The sequence below is a fragment of the Phaseolus vulgaris genome, chromosome 1 (genome assembly GCF_051622355.1).
Source record: "Phaseolus vulgaris cultivar YP4 chromosome 1, ASM5162235v1, whole genome shotgun sequence".
NCBI lineage: Eukaryota > Viridiplantae > Streptophyta > Magnoliopsida > Fabales > Fabaceae > Phaseolus > Phaseolus vulgaris.
The window spans coordinates 17,719,770-17,734,592 of record NC_143498.1 but is presented as its reverse complement, the minus strand read 5'-3'; the positions used below and the strand labels follow the sequence as shown (position 1 = coordinate 17,734,592).

Below are 14,823 nucleotides of genomic sequence, written 5' to 3'. Positions count from 1 at the left end.
TCTCCCACCTATTTTGGTTTTAACTTTATTCTCATCACCTTTTTAACTTCCATTTTCATTCCTCTACCAAATCATACCATGCCCATGCTCAACTGGGATCTTTATACTTTCTCTCACCGTTTCCACCTATTACTGCTCAAGTTTGGTTTTTGCTATTTGCAGAGGGTTTACATGTCTTCTGATTTCACAACTTAGTTAAAATCTTGTATTTTTCCTATACTTGCAAACTGTACAGTAGATCTTGATGGAAGAAAATTTGAAATAAACATTTTGTGTTGCAAATGCTATTTCATGCAAATCATCCTGATTGTGGAACACGAGTTTTTCATTCACTACTTTTTTCCAGCACTCTGCATTTCACAAAGTAGGCTTAAAACTTATATTCAATCCAAAGATATACTCATATTTGGTAGATAAATGTAAGTAGAATTGTTAATTATGATTTTACAACGGCTCAGAAACTTATTTTGGCATTGCAGAAAAATATTTCGTATCATCTTTTCGCCAATTAGAATATCGTATCGCCATAAGAACATAAAAAGTTACCTTTATGATGAGTTTTGATAGGATTAAGAACTTTAAAGAAAGGCATCATACTAGCCAAACTTAAGAACTTAAAAGAAAGGCATCACACTAGCCAAACATTATGCTCTTTTTTAAGTTTTTATATAAAATATGAAAATCTTTTTATCTTAATGCCTCTATATTTGCAGTTCAAAGAAAGGCATCACACTACCCTTCCTTTCTCTTATCGTGCCCTGTAAATACTCAAACCATATGATTTATTACTCATTGTTGAAACTTGAGAAATAAAAAAAGGTTTTCACAAAGAGGTTTAAATTTTTCAAAAAGGAAATTTACAAAAATTAAAAGTACTGCTTAACTACCAAGTATTTCCTAACCAGAGTGTTCTTAGATAATCTTCACAAAAGACCATTTAAGTAACTTCCAAAATAGTTTTTGAAAAAGCTACTAAATGTGTGTCGGTAAAGATGCAAATGAACATAGTAAAGCAAAGAAATGTTTAAAATATACTAACAATAAAGAAATTTTTCTTAATACCACATTAGCCTAAACATGTTTAATTTAAATTTTGAATTTTACTCCACACACTAAGATCATGCAATTGCATGCTATAAACAGGTGCCCTTACCTCCTGTAATTCATAACATATTTTGAGTAAAGAAACTTTGCGTGAGTGATTTTCTGAGTGTCTAAAATTCTCCGAGTCTTATCTTGGCAAGATGCTTCAAGTGGCGACTCTCTTCATCACTTATCTTGGAATTCTTCTCCTCCAAGTGGCGTGACCTCCTCCATGAATGACTACAACCATAAAAGTTTACATTTTTTCTTCTCTAATTCCATGTCTTTCATTTTCGCCAATTCTACTCTATTTTGAGTTCTTATTTTTCGCTTGCATATTTTTCTTTGTGAGTCTTTTTCCTTTGCTCTTTGAATAGAACCTTCCCACTTACTTAGCCACTTGGTTAAGTTCATGTCCAGTGGTAATCCTCATTGAGTCATAACAATAAATGCTAATCCAATTCTTAATCCAAGTGAAACCTCTAAAAATATGTGTAATTCTCAAATCAACTCATGTCAGTTCCTTAGATTCGTCCTAATGGAGGATCATCCAAGCCATCATACACAAGAATAAAAGACAAATGAATTATCTGTATCAATAATAGAATAAATTTGTATAGGATTTGTATTTTAAATTTCCTTAGAGTATTTTATAAATGAAACGAGTATACTCTAAAAACCCTAACTTGTCACACAAGTAAGGGCTTCTAGAGCACGTTAGAAGAGTATACCCGACCTTCTTAAGCCAATGTACTCACCATAGTTAAGTTTACTAAACTAGTTATGGTAGCTCAAGGAGTAAGTTACCTTCATCTATAAATACCCTAAATTTCACTCATGTATTCAAATTTGCAAATATTGAATGAAAAACTTTGAATTTGAGATTCATTCTCTCCTAAATCTCCTTTTTCTAGAGAGCCTCCAAGGTCTACTAAACCCTAGAAAGTTGTTCAAACCTCTTTCTACTTCCTAGCACCAAAACTACTCCATTTTCTCACCAAAACCTCTCATTCTCGGTGCAAACTCCTCTCCATTTCATTGCCACTCCATTCAACTTCTACAATCCATCACCTTCGATTGCATCACTTTTCGTATTAACGATCAAGCTAATGCGAGTGGGGTTGTCGAGGACGTATTTCTTTTGGTTGACCCTATTGTTGGGGCTGCCAAGTTGGATGTTCCTCCAGCTCGGGCTATCGACTTTGATTATTGGGTTGATGTTGTTGTCCGAGAGCATTCTTCTAGGTTTGATAGTATCGCTTCCTTAAAATCTTTTATTGCTAGTATAGATATGTTGGATGCGGAGGCACCAGACAGGCTTGTTTCCCTCCGTAGGTGTTTTACCTTCTGACGTTGTATGTTTAGGTCCAAACCTAGTCTTAGGTGATTATTTTTTCTTTTATTTCTTTTTAATAAATGATGTCCACGTTCGCTTCCCCTTAGATGAGTTTACATTGGCGAGCTATGCGTCGTGAATGTGGCGCCAACGCATTTACACTCGAATAGCTGGGCTTACAAAGATTTTCGGCTTTTGTGCTTGTCGTTGCATTTGAGGTCGACACCGCAAGTTTTTCTTCAGATGTATAGTGCGAGGTTGGGTAATTAAGTAGGGTGGTTGTCCTTGATTAGTCAGATGAGATCGTGCTTGCTTGCTCCCTTTACTTCTTCTTATAAGAATTTTAAAGAGAGTTTCTTTAACGTCATGGTCGGGAAGGAGGGTCCCCACTTTTTTATGACGGTGATACTCCGTAATTTCCCTTATATTGGACTCGCAAACCGAAACGTTTCCGTGTGTGGTCAATGTCGTCGTTAACCCGGGAAGACTTGGAAACCTTGTCAATATTGAACAAGCTTCCCCGCAAAATCCCACTTGGCAGTTGTTGCGGTTTACCTATCGTCGATGCAGCTTTGTGATCTTGAGGGAATCCTTCCTTGTTCATTTGCTTTCGTCCTTATTGTTTGATGTTTGTTTGACTTATACCTTTTGCAACTATCATGGTCTCCGTTACTCTGAAAGAGGGCAAACTTTTCTATAAGGAATTGTTGAAACAATGACAAGCTATTGTCGGGAAGGCTCAATCGATTCAAGTTGATGCCTTGAAGCCTTTACGATCCGTTCCTGTCAGCGAAGCCCATCCCCCTCTTAATCCTAACTCTAAGAAAGTATGCTGAGAGAAGGATCACAAGAAGTCGTCTCGTCACTGATGGAAGAGGCCCCAGCACCAACCCTTTGAGAGGCCACCAAAATGCTACATTGAGGCAACCACTAGAGTCATAGTCAAAGAGGGGTCAAGAGGACACATTTTACATGTCATAAACTCTAGTGTGTAATAGCTTTTTACTTTCTAGTCAAAGTAGCATAGGAATTTTCTTTGTAAAAATTGTTTGACTTGTAATTAGGGTAAATTTTGGCTCCTAAAAACCAATCTAAGTTAGAGTAGGGTTTCTAGAAACTCCTAAACTAACTTAGGCCGGTCACTTTAGGCCTTTAGGCAACCTAAGAGACACACCATGTCACGCTTTCCATGTGTGCTCTCTTTTAGGCGCCAACTTCATTTCATTTGATGTACATTTTCCTTTCATTTGGCTTTTCATTTCCGGCCTCCTAATCCTATATAAGGAGAGCTTGGGGTGCTGAAATTGTAAGATTATTTTGAGTAATGAAATGCTGCCAAAATGTGTCATTCTTACTCCTTGCCTAAACTCTCTTAGGATTTAGGCCTTTAATCTTCCAAACCGCCACCTCCAAAGAGAGTAGGCCTCACCTCTCTCACTTTCATACTTCTCATGCACCTCCAAGGCTACCATTACTCCTAGGAGAGCCTTGTCCACCAACAATCCATGGATGCTTATGCTAATTCCACATCAAAAACGCAAAGATGAAGACCTCAAGCTATCATTTGGTATCTAGAGCTATGGTCTTCAAGAGATAAGTGTTTCTTTTCTTTTTTATGTTTGAGTTCTTCTTATTTTCGTGTTGTTCATCTCTTGTTCATGTTGTCTTGTTGTTTTTACATTTTTAATTTGATTTAGATGTTGTTCTAAGCATTTCAATCGGAACAAATTGTTCAAATTGTTCTTGAGCTTCTTATTTTCATTTTCTGTGTAGGAATCTATGTTGAATTGAGTTGCTGTTTTTGTTTTAGATTTATTTGAGTTCTTATTTCAATTCTGTTTGGTTCATATGTTGTATTTTGTATTCTTTTATTTTCTGAATCTATATGTTTTTTCTAGTCATGTAATTCCAAGAATGTCAACAAATCTTAGTAGTACTTTTCTTGATTCATTTGTTTCTTGTTTTGATTTGAGTTCAAATTGAAATCTGATTTGATTTTCTCCTTTGGTGCATTTTTCCTTTTAGTTTGAGTTCATATTTGTATGTTAGATCCATACAAATTCATATAACATTCACTCCATTGTGTTTTTGAAGTTTTTCATTCTGTTTTTAATTCCAGAATTAGGACTCCTCTGTTTTTACAAATTTTGTACTGCCTGTTTTGTGTTATGAAATTTAAATACGTTTAAAAAAAATTCTGAGATTCTGGATTTCAGTGGTTTGATGTGTTAGAAAAAGAAGAAAAAAAGAATTAGTTGAAAAGACAAGATAGAAAAAAAATGATAAATCATACAAAAAAAAGTGTGCATTCTGGCGCTAAAATTGACGGTAGTTGGATAGGAATTTTGAAAATTTTATCACAATTAATTGGTGCATGTTTTTGGTGTGATTCCAGCGCCAAAAGTTTGCTTAGACATTGAATCGTTTGTGTTTAAATTTTCAAAAGCAAATTCAAAATAGTCAGCTCAACATAAATATTTTAAGTCACACTTTCTGAACCTTAATTTTCCAGTAGTGTTGTTTTGGTTTAGTGCCTTTCTTTAGGTTCCTTTTGTGTGCCAACCTTTGTTGAGTGCCTGTTTTTTTATTTTGCTTGTCCAATATCATTCTAAACTCTTTTTAGTTGTTTCATATCATTAAATCCAATTGTTGTGGTACTGTTTTTAAAATTTAATTTGTTTCTTGCTTTCTTTTCTTGACCTCTAAATTGTTGGTGGATGAATTTCAATTGGTGCTTGTTAAGTAGAAATTGACTTTGTGGTGAGTCTAGCTCTACTTAGTAGGTACTGTTTTGGAGAATTTAATTGCTTAAATCATAAGAGGTTAAGGCAAGGAGCAGCAGCAAACACAAATACCAAAAACATACACTTTGAAGGACACAACAAAGAAGAGCAAGTACAAGCCAAAGGAGTGCATAATTTAGAAAGCTGAAATTAAATTTGTGCAATTCTATTTCTTTGAGTTGTAATTACATTTAACCTTTGTTTAATTAGTGGATTAATCACGTATAGACGGTGAGTGTGTCTTCAAAGGCTCAAAGTGTCTAAGAAGCCTCACCCAGGAAATGTCTAGTTTAAAGCTTTGTAGATTAGAAATTTTAATTGTGTTTAGCTAGTTTGTTTTACGTCAATTTCTTGTTTAGCTTTGCTTAATTGCTTATGTTAACTACTTGCTTATGCTTTGATTAATTGCTTTGTTTGTTAAATAGCTTTGCATTGTTTTCCTTTGCATAAAATTTGACTTTTCATTCTTCATTGTGTTCTAAGTAATTTACTTAGAAAAAGAATTGTGTGAAGTTTTTGAGAGATAGTTTTTGGCTAAGGCAAGACTTGGTACTTAAGAAGTCCTAGTGACTCACCTCTCTTTCCTGGAAAGCTACCTTCACTACTTCCCTTTTCTTTCTTGAAGTAAAATACTTTTAAACACAAATGTTTTAACGCATTGCATATTTGGAGTTAGGTACGACAAATTTTTCTTACTTCTCATTTCTCTAATAAGAATGATCTACTTTCTTTTATTAAGAGTGATGGTAGTCCTTTGGTTAAATTGATTAAGCTTGCGGTGATAACCTTTTCTATATGGATGATATGGCGTATGAGGAATTATGCTAGATTTCATGATAAGATTGGGGTTTCTAAGGCTATTTCGATAATTAAAGATTTAACTTGTCTAGTGGGAAATTCGTCTAAAGCTTCAATGAAGAATGATATGTTGGACTTCAACGTGATTAAGTTTTTCGGTATTAAGACTCGTAGTGGTAAAGTTCTTCGTCCTCTTCCTATTATATGGGAATTTCCTTCACCAGGCTGGGTCAAAATTAATACTGATGGGGCTGCTAGGGGGTATCCTGGTCTTGCTACTTGTGGAGGTATTTTTCGTGGGAGTATGGGAGAATTTATTGGTGCTTTTTCAGCGTTTCTTGAAGTTCAAAACTGCTTTGGTTGCTGAGTTTTATGGAGTTATACATGCTATGGAGGAAGCCAAAAAATGGGACTTACTAATGTCTGGCTTGAATGTGATTCTGCCTTGGTTTGTGCTGCGTTTACTGCTAGGACTAATGTTCCGTGGATGCTTCAGAATCGATGGAATACTTGTCTTAATTTTTGTGGGACAATTAGGTTTAGGGTAACTCATATTTTTCGTGAAGGGAATGCGTGTGTTGATAAGTTGGCTAATTTAGGATTTATTCATAGAGAATCTTTTCATTGGTATAATAAACTCCCAGCTAGTCTGTTCTTAGAATTCTTTATGAATAGGTATAATCTACCTATGTATCGTTTGTGTTAACATATGGGTTTTGGTCTAGTCCCCCCATATTTTTGTATTTTCTTTCTTTTTTCTTTTTTTAATAATATTTTTTCATGTGATGGCAGATGATTGTTGTTACTTGATGTGTCAGCTTAGCTGAGATGTCAAGTTGCATAGTGATGCCTAACACGAAAACTTTATAAGAAAAAAAAAATCTTTAGTCATGTCAACTCACTCTTCTAAATCTAATGAAAATGATATAAAGTCCATCAAATCTCTTTTAAAACAATTAGCCAAGGACTTTCAATCATTCTCATATAGACAATTGGAAAATGAGTTACAAATCAAAGAGTTGAAAATGACTAAAGAAAAGGGTGAAAGCTCTCAAAAATCTAAAAAAATATGCTCACATGCATCTAGTTCTCAAAATCATGATTCTTTTGGGGAAGAAAGTCTTAGGATAAATTAATATTATCAACCACCCCCTAGGAGAACTAGAAGAGATAGAAAAGAACAAGAGAGCCCAAGAGAGGTTAGGGTAGACCTACCCCATTTCCAAGGAAAAGAAGTAGAAGTCTATTTAGATTGGGAAATGAAGGTAGAACAATTATTTGCTTGCCATAGAGTAAGTGAGGAGAGAAAAGTACCCTTAGCCACTCTTAGTTTCCAAGGGAATGCTATGTATTGGTGGACGGCTTTAGAAAGAGATAGGCGTCTTCATAGGGAGCCTCCCATAGAGTATTGGAATGACCTTAGGGGAGCCCTAAGGCGCCGCCATATACCCTCTTACTATAATAGGGAGTTGATGGACAAGCTCCAAAGACTCCAACAAAGAACTATGAGTGTAGAGGAGTATAGGCAAAAGATGGAGCTATACATGATGAGAGCTTCCATTAGGGAGAATGAGTCCACCACCATAGCTAGATTCTTAAGTGGGCTAAATCTTGAGATAAGAGATAGGGTTGAACTTATACCTTATCAAGACTTGAATGACTTGGTTCAACTTTGTATCAAAGTTGAACAACAAAATTTAAGGAAAACTTCAAGTCATAAGGAAGGTTCATACTCCAACTCTTATCCAAAAAGAGAAATTAAAAGGGAGGAGAGTACATCTAAGGAAACACCAAAAGAGACTCCTAAACCCTTAGGTAAAGGATATGCTTAGGGAACAAAAGGCGTGGGAGAAGAGTGTTCCTTCCCACAAGGTTATTAAACAAGACAAAAGAATTAAAAATACCTTTGAAAATATGCTTCTTGTTGAACAACCTAGCCTTACCTTTTGTAAAGGAACACTTTCAAGCATAGAAAAAAAAAAGAATAATCCTTAAAAGAGGCTTGCATAGGTAAAAATGAAGTAGATTATTTTACATATGTGCTAAGATATCACCAAGTGAAGGTCAAGTTATCTATAGGCACAAAGATAAATTTTTATGTGAGGTAGTGCCTAAAGAAACTTGTCATGTCTTATTGAGACAACCATTGCAAAGAATTAAAATTTTCATGAACAATGGTTGTATCAACGAGACTACCTTCACACATAAAAGAGAAATTCTTCATGAAGGAGAACTCATGGGCCAAACTAGAGTTGATAAAACTCTAGAACTTTTAAAAGGAAAATTCTTTTGGTCATCTATGAGAAACAATGTTCAAAGATATTACCCTAGATGCATTTCTTGTTTTAAAACTAAAACTAAGGCAATGTCTCATGAACTCAATACTCCTTCACCTTTTGCAAATGTTCCATGGGAAGATATAAGCCTAGATTTTATATTAGAGCTTCCTTGGACAACAAAAGGTTTTGATTCCATTTTTATGAATAGGGATAAGCTCTTCTCTAGAGAAGTGATGAAACTTCATGGTTTATCTCCAAGCATAGTATTGGATAGAGCTCCACAATTTGAAAACCATGTTTTGAGGATTCTTTTGGAAAAACTTGGAACTAAGTTGTATTCTTATCATCCTCAAACGCATGGTCAAAATAACATTGAAAACATAGCTCTTCCTACTATGCCTAGAGTAATCAAGAAAGGCAAACACAACTCTAGAGATGAGTATGCATACAATAAAGTAGTTCACAAAACTACTTATATTTCTACATTTGATGTTTATGTGGGCTTAATCCTCTTTCCCTTTTTGATTTGTTACCATTTCCTAAAGGATTTGTGCCTAAGGAAAAAGTAACAAAAATTGAAAATTTTAAAATACATAAGAGGATTAGAGAACACATACAACAACCAAAAGAGAAAAATTGTAAAAAGTTGCCAAAAACAAAAAGAAAAACAAAAATGGCAACTTCATAAAATTGATTTTCATACAACTGCTTCAACTAACTCATTTGCTTTGTTTGATAATTCCCCTAGATGGACGTTTGATCCGGGAGGACGAGCTTAGTTGTCAAAGCAAGAGGCTGCTATCCGAGATCGACATTGTGGATCTGAGGATAGATTTTCTCAAGAAGGAGAAGATGATGGACACCATCCAGCCATATACATCCACCTACTTTTGACAAGGATGAAGCCTTGGATTTGAGGACAAATCCTTTTCAAGAGGGAGGGGATGATGGAAGAGGCCCCATCACCAACCCTTTGAGAGGCCACCAAAATGCTACATTGAGGCAACCACTAGAGTCATAGTCAAAGAGGGGTCAAGAGGACACATTTTACATGTCATAAACTCTAGTGTGTAATAGCTTTTTACTTTCTAGTCAAAGTAGCATAGGAATTTTCTTTGTAAAAATTGTTTGACTTGTAATTAGGGTAAATTTTGGCTCCTAAAAACCAATCTAAGTTAGAGTAGGGTTTCTAGAAACTCCTAAACTAACTTAGGCCGGTCACTTTAGGCCTTTAGGCAACCTAAGAGACACACCATGTCACGCTTTCCATGTGTGCTCTCTTTTAGGCGCCAACTTCATTTCATTTGATGTACATTTTCCTTTCATTTGGCTTTTCATTTCCGGCCTCCTAATCCTATATAAGGAGAGCTTGGGGTGCTGAAATTGTAAGATTATTTTGAGTAATGAAATGCTGCCAAAATGTTTCATTCTTACTCCTTGCCTAAACTCTCTTAGGATTTAGGCCTTTAATCTTCCAAACCGTCACCTCCAAAGAGAGTAGGCCTCACCTCTCTCACTTTCATACTTCTCATGCACCTCCAAGGCTACCATTACTCCTAGGAGAGCCTTGTCCACCAACAATCCATGGATGCTTCCGCTAATTCCACATCAAAAACGCAAAGATGAAGACCTCAAGCTATCAGTCATCATTCCAATATGTCCTCTTTAGGCAAATCCCATAAAAGGGTGAACCGTGAGGTTGATGTCGGGCCCAACTCCTCTCACAACGAATTCTTGGGGCAGGATAAGCATCTTGACGAGAAGGTGTTTATCCCTTTGAGCTTCGCCAAGAATAAGTGTTATATGTCGGCCACTACTTCCGAGCTAGCTGACTCCTTCTTAGAGTTGTCGTTGGATACCTACTCAGTCTGTCGGGCTCTTAGATCCGAGAAGTACAAATCTGTTATCAGTTATATCATGTATCAAACCAATCAAAATAACATAAATCGGGCACTCAAATCCTGACATTACAATAGAAATAAAAAATATCAAGTTTAAATGTGTTTAAAATCCCTAATCCACATGCTATTTTTTAAATTTAAAATTTAATTAAATATTATATTAAAAATTAAATAAATTATTATATATAAAATAATTTATAAATTGATATATGCGTAACCAATTGTAAAAAGATACTCGTAGACTTAGTGTTGGTAAACTTTACAACGAGATAACTCTCAATGTGCTAACACCTTTAGATTAACAACATCTATTTGTAAAATTGTGTTATCATATGGGAGCAATCAAATTGTAACACAACAAAGAAAGATTATAGAATTTAGATTAAACTGTTATCAAAATTGAAAGGAAAAATTGTGCAAAATCGGTGGGAAAATTCACAAAATTAAGAATAAAAACCGTAATTTATTTTATACTTAATATTAGTCTTGTAAGAATATTTTAAGAACATTTGAAAGAGGGACAAATTTTGACTAATAATTTTGGAAACCAAAATAGTATACTCAAAATTTATATATATTCATAGTGAGTTAGTACATATTTTTATAAAACTGTAACAACATATATTTAAAGATTACCATATATTTCTTCAAATTTTTGAATTCATCAATAATTGAACTAAAACTAAAATTTTCTAACTATTTATTTTTTTAATGTAGATAACAATATTGTATTGCAAGAAATTCATCTTTCATTCTATTTCGCAATTTTATTTTAGTGGTTTTCATTGTAAAAAATAATCTTTTATGTTATAACTGCAAAAATATAAAAGAGTTAAAATAAAACAAATTAAGTGATTAATTAACTAAAATGAACTTGATTTTCCTAGTCAAAGATTAACACAATTCAAGAGTTGATTGTTGATAAGTTCTTCAATCTAACATCAACAATATAAAATGTTGAAGTTGAAATTTTAAACAAATTTTCTCTTGTTCATTAAAATTCAAAGAATAATTTTTTTTTTTCATATTAACGAGTGGATATATCTACAATGTTAAAAGCTTTATAAACATCCTTAAGAATTAAAGAATTGCTTAAAGTTAAAAGTTAAAGGTGACATTTAATTCTTTCAACTACTTATATATGTTAGACTTGAAGATTTTGAAGCCCCAAGATATGGTGTTTTTATGATGTAATTTAAAGATGAAAATCCATATGTTTAGTATGTCTTGACTTTCATTATAAAGTTGTTTGAGTCGTATTTATAAGGAAATAAAGTTGTTTGAGTTTTATATCTATAAGGAAAAGCACACAAACGCTTTAAAAATAAGATATTTTTGAAATATGAAAAATGTTTTAGAAAAGGTTTAAGAACATTATAGCGGATTATCTCTCATTTAATCATTTAACCGTATTTAACTAAAAATGTAAGAACACATCAGAAGGTCAAAAAATGCAGAACAGACATGATATTTTAACTATGTACTATGAAATATATAGCAGCATACACTCATCAAAACTTTTACAATAAAGTATTGATCCACTGCACTACACAAATCGCAAAGTCAAAATTTTAAACAAAATTATACACCAAATAATCCAATACAATGAATCACTGAAAGTTCTTTCCATTTTCTCCCGAACCAGTGGCTGGCACGGCCACTCCTGGCACTACGAACTGTGAGATACCTTCTGAGAGGTTCTTAACTGCTTTGTCAAAATTGACAAAACCCATGAACCAAAAATCATGTCCATCCACAGTTACAATCTGAATGTACTTTTCTGATGAGTTCTCCCTCATGGTCACTGGGTTGACTGTTCCAACCTTCCCCAAAGGCACCATTACCTGTGACACAATAACAATTTCATGTCATTTCACTCACAATAACACAATCCTTTAATGCAAACATATATTTTAAATACCCTTTAAGAAAATGTGATAGATTTTGTCTTTGATCAAACCAAACTGAAGTATTCGACCAGAGATAAAATTTATCACATTTTAGAATTATGAAGAATAAAACTATCAGTTTTAAAATTTCTGAACTGAAACCAATCTTAATCAAATCTTGAAGAAATCAAAACCAATTTTGATCAAATCTTGAGAGAACTAAAACACATTGTACCCTTCATGTAATTTACTCTCTCCCTCTTTTTATCTGCAAAGATGAACAAAGCTTTAATGAAGTATTTTGACTAAGATAAGTACCTTGTAGTAGGTCCAAGTTTCCTGGCCAGAGGGTGCGGTGAAACTCAATGGGCGATCACTGCAAAAGGCTACATGAATATTGGACAGGTAAAGGGTGCCTGCAACAGGACCTGTTGAAGTTGAAAGATAACAAGCAAAGCTCTTCTTGAGCTTCTCATTTGGATAGGTTGAGAATGTTTGCTTGTAAAAGGACTCAAATCCACCTTCTGATATTGCTTTCACAGTCAGATTCATCTTCCCCAGTGCAGCCGAAGATACTGATGGACCTGTTTTAACTGCAAATAACAGTAACAAACTAACAATCACATATCATGTGAAAAAATACAATTTAACTACCTTCTTTGAAGGCCTTCAAAACATTAATTTAAGTTTATTTGTTCTTAAGGTATATACAATACAAGGCTGGTTTCCTATAAGATCAACTTAGACGTGGATCCCAAGTTGAATCTGCTTTTAATTTTCCATCTTTATCATTTGGAACATCGAATATTCTTTTCTTTCACATCAACTAAAGATTAATATTGAACAATTAATCTCAATCACTAATCCATATAAGGTTTACTTTTCACTGTTTAGTAAATTCCCAAATATTTCAGAGACAAAAAACATATTTGCATGCTGTGATTTCTAAAAAATTGACATCATAGAGCAATCTAACCCATGGTATTACAAGAAAAACAGAACTCCAAATTTAATTTCTTACCTTCAAACAATTTCAAGCCCACTTGCAATAACATTAGAGACTGAACTTCAAAAGTAGATTCTCTATGTTTTATTGGCAGTTCCAACTTTGAATTTTGAATTAATTAGTTTGGATAAAATGAAATAGAGTGGAAAAACTCACGGTTGTGCCAGACGTTGTGAGCGGTGGCTTCAGCCTTTTTGCTCCAGGAATCGAACATGTGAAGGATGGACTCCATGGGACTGTTGCTCGGTTTCTCGACAGGGCTGTGTTGCACGTACGGATGTTGTTGGTAGTATTGAACTGGCTGAGGTTGTCCGCCACCACCGCTCTGTAAAGCTGCTTTTTTGTTATCTGGGTGGCTGCTGGGAACCGCGGGGGTGCCCATTATGTGAGTTCCCCAATTCTCAGCGCCAACGTTGGGCGGAGAAGATGATGAAGATGATGCCACACCTTCTGGTTCTGGAAACTGCTGGTTCTTCTGGGTGGTGTTGTTGGTGTTGGTGTTCATCTTGTTTGTATTTGCAAGAGAAAGATCAGTGGAATTAAATTTATGGGAATGGTTGAGAATGATACACACCAGGTATCATATAAGTAGTTGAATTTGGAAGGAAAAGTTTTACGCGCTTACGCTTAGGTATCATACAAGTCCCACACCGCCACCGAAACCGTGTATTCGGAAAAAGAAAGCTTAGGAATTAAGATCCTAATCAATCTCTCTTTTCTTCTACCAAATACATTAGGAGAATTAGCTAGAAAAACAGCTAACTGATAATAGTTGTAATATTTTTAAGAATAATGGTGAAGCACATGATCAAAAGACTTGAAATACATTTTAGGAGAAGTTTCCAAGAAGGGTAAATTATCCGTTATTAACCTTCAAACTTTAAGACCATAGTTTGAGTGAATAGATATGAAAGATGTTTTATTTAAGGGATTAAGTTCATAAATTAAATTACTTCAATTTTTTTTAAAAAAATATTAAAATATTCAATTGTATAATTTGATTCTTTCAATTTTATGTATAGAATCAATATCAGAAAAATATCAAGAACCGGATAATAAAGAGAAAAAAAAATATTTGCATAATTGATTTTATACCGGTTCATTAAGAGTTATATCTAATTACTCAGGAATCAAGTTCACACAATAAGAATTTCTACAAACACAACCAATAAAGTGAAAATAAACAATCCAAAAAATTAAATATCAAACCTTAAAAGATTAGTTTCACTTCAACATGATAACAACTAAATATTGTCAATAAAGTTAAAAAATGGTGACTTTAACTTTAAATAACGGTTTAGTCCTAATTTTTCAATCATAAACATATTATTCAAAGATAATGATTTTTTTTAAAACCACGTATTATTTTTTTTTCAAAATACAATAAGCTATTTTTTTCCAACGTTTAATTAATACATTATTTCATAAATGTGACTCATTCCTTTTGATCACATTTATAATACATTAAGCCACTAGTTTATTTAAACATTATTATTATAATATAAAAATATAATAAGTCATATAAATTATTAAAACATTGTTTATTTCATTTTTATTAAATAATTGAATAAATAAATAAATATATTAAAGACAATTAAATCAATATTTATAAATTTTTGTAATTAAATATAACATAAATAAAACTTATAACATTTAGAAATATAATTAAATGTGTGATTACAATACTTTATAATTTAAAATATAATTGTACAACTGAAAACATTAAAAGTTATAGTTTAATGTTGCAT

At 33.6% G+C, this 14,823-nt stretch overlaps 1 protein-coding gene across 1 annotated transcript; it reads right to left on the bottom strand.

Moving 5' to 3' along the window:
• Window positions 1–11,624: 11,624 nt before the first annotated feature.
• LOC137813632 (GRAM domain family protein) lies at window positions 11,625–13,877 on the bottom strand. Its single transcript, XM_068615983.1, has 3 exons — window positions 13,232–13,877; window positions 12,388–12,662; window positions 11,625–12,024 (listed from the first exon to the last, which is right to left on the bottom strand). The coding sequence occupies exons 1-3, from the start codon at window positions 13,578–13,580 to the stop codon at window positions 11,791–11,793; spliced, it is 858 nt and encodes a 285-aa protein (XP_068472084.1). The 5' UTR covers window positions 13,581–13,877; the 3' UTR covers window positions 11,625–11,790.
• Between the last annotated feature and the right edge of the window lie 946 nt (window positions 13,878–14,823).

Excerpts from the sequence above, each read along its gene's own strand:
- LOC137813632 (XM_068615983.1), bottom strand. The coding sequence starts at position 13,580 with ATGAACACCAACACCAACAACACCACCCAGAAGAACCAGCAGTTTCCA. Across the intron at positions 12,663-13,231 it reads TCACAACGTCTGGCACAACC|TTAAAACAGGTCCATCAGTA; the intron begins GTGAGTTTTTCC and ends TGTTATTTGCAG. Across the intron at positions 12,025-12,387 it reads AAACTTGGACCTACTACAAG|GTAATGGTGCCTTTGGGGAA; the intron begins GTACTTATCTTA and ends ATTGTGTCACAG.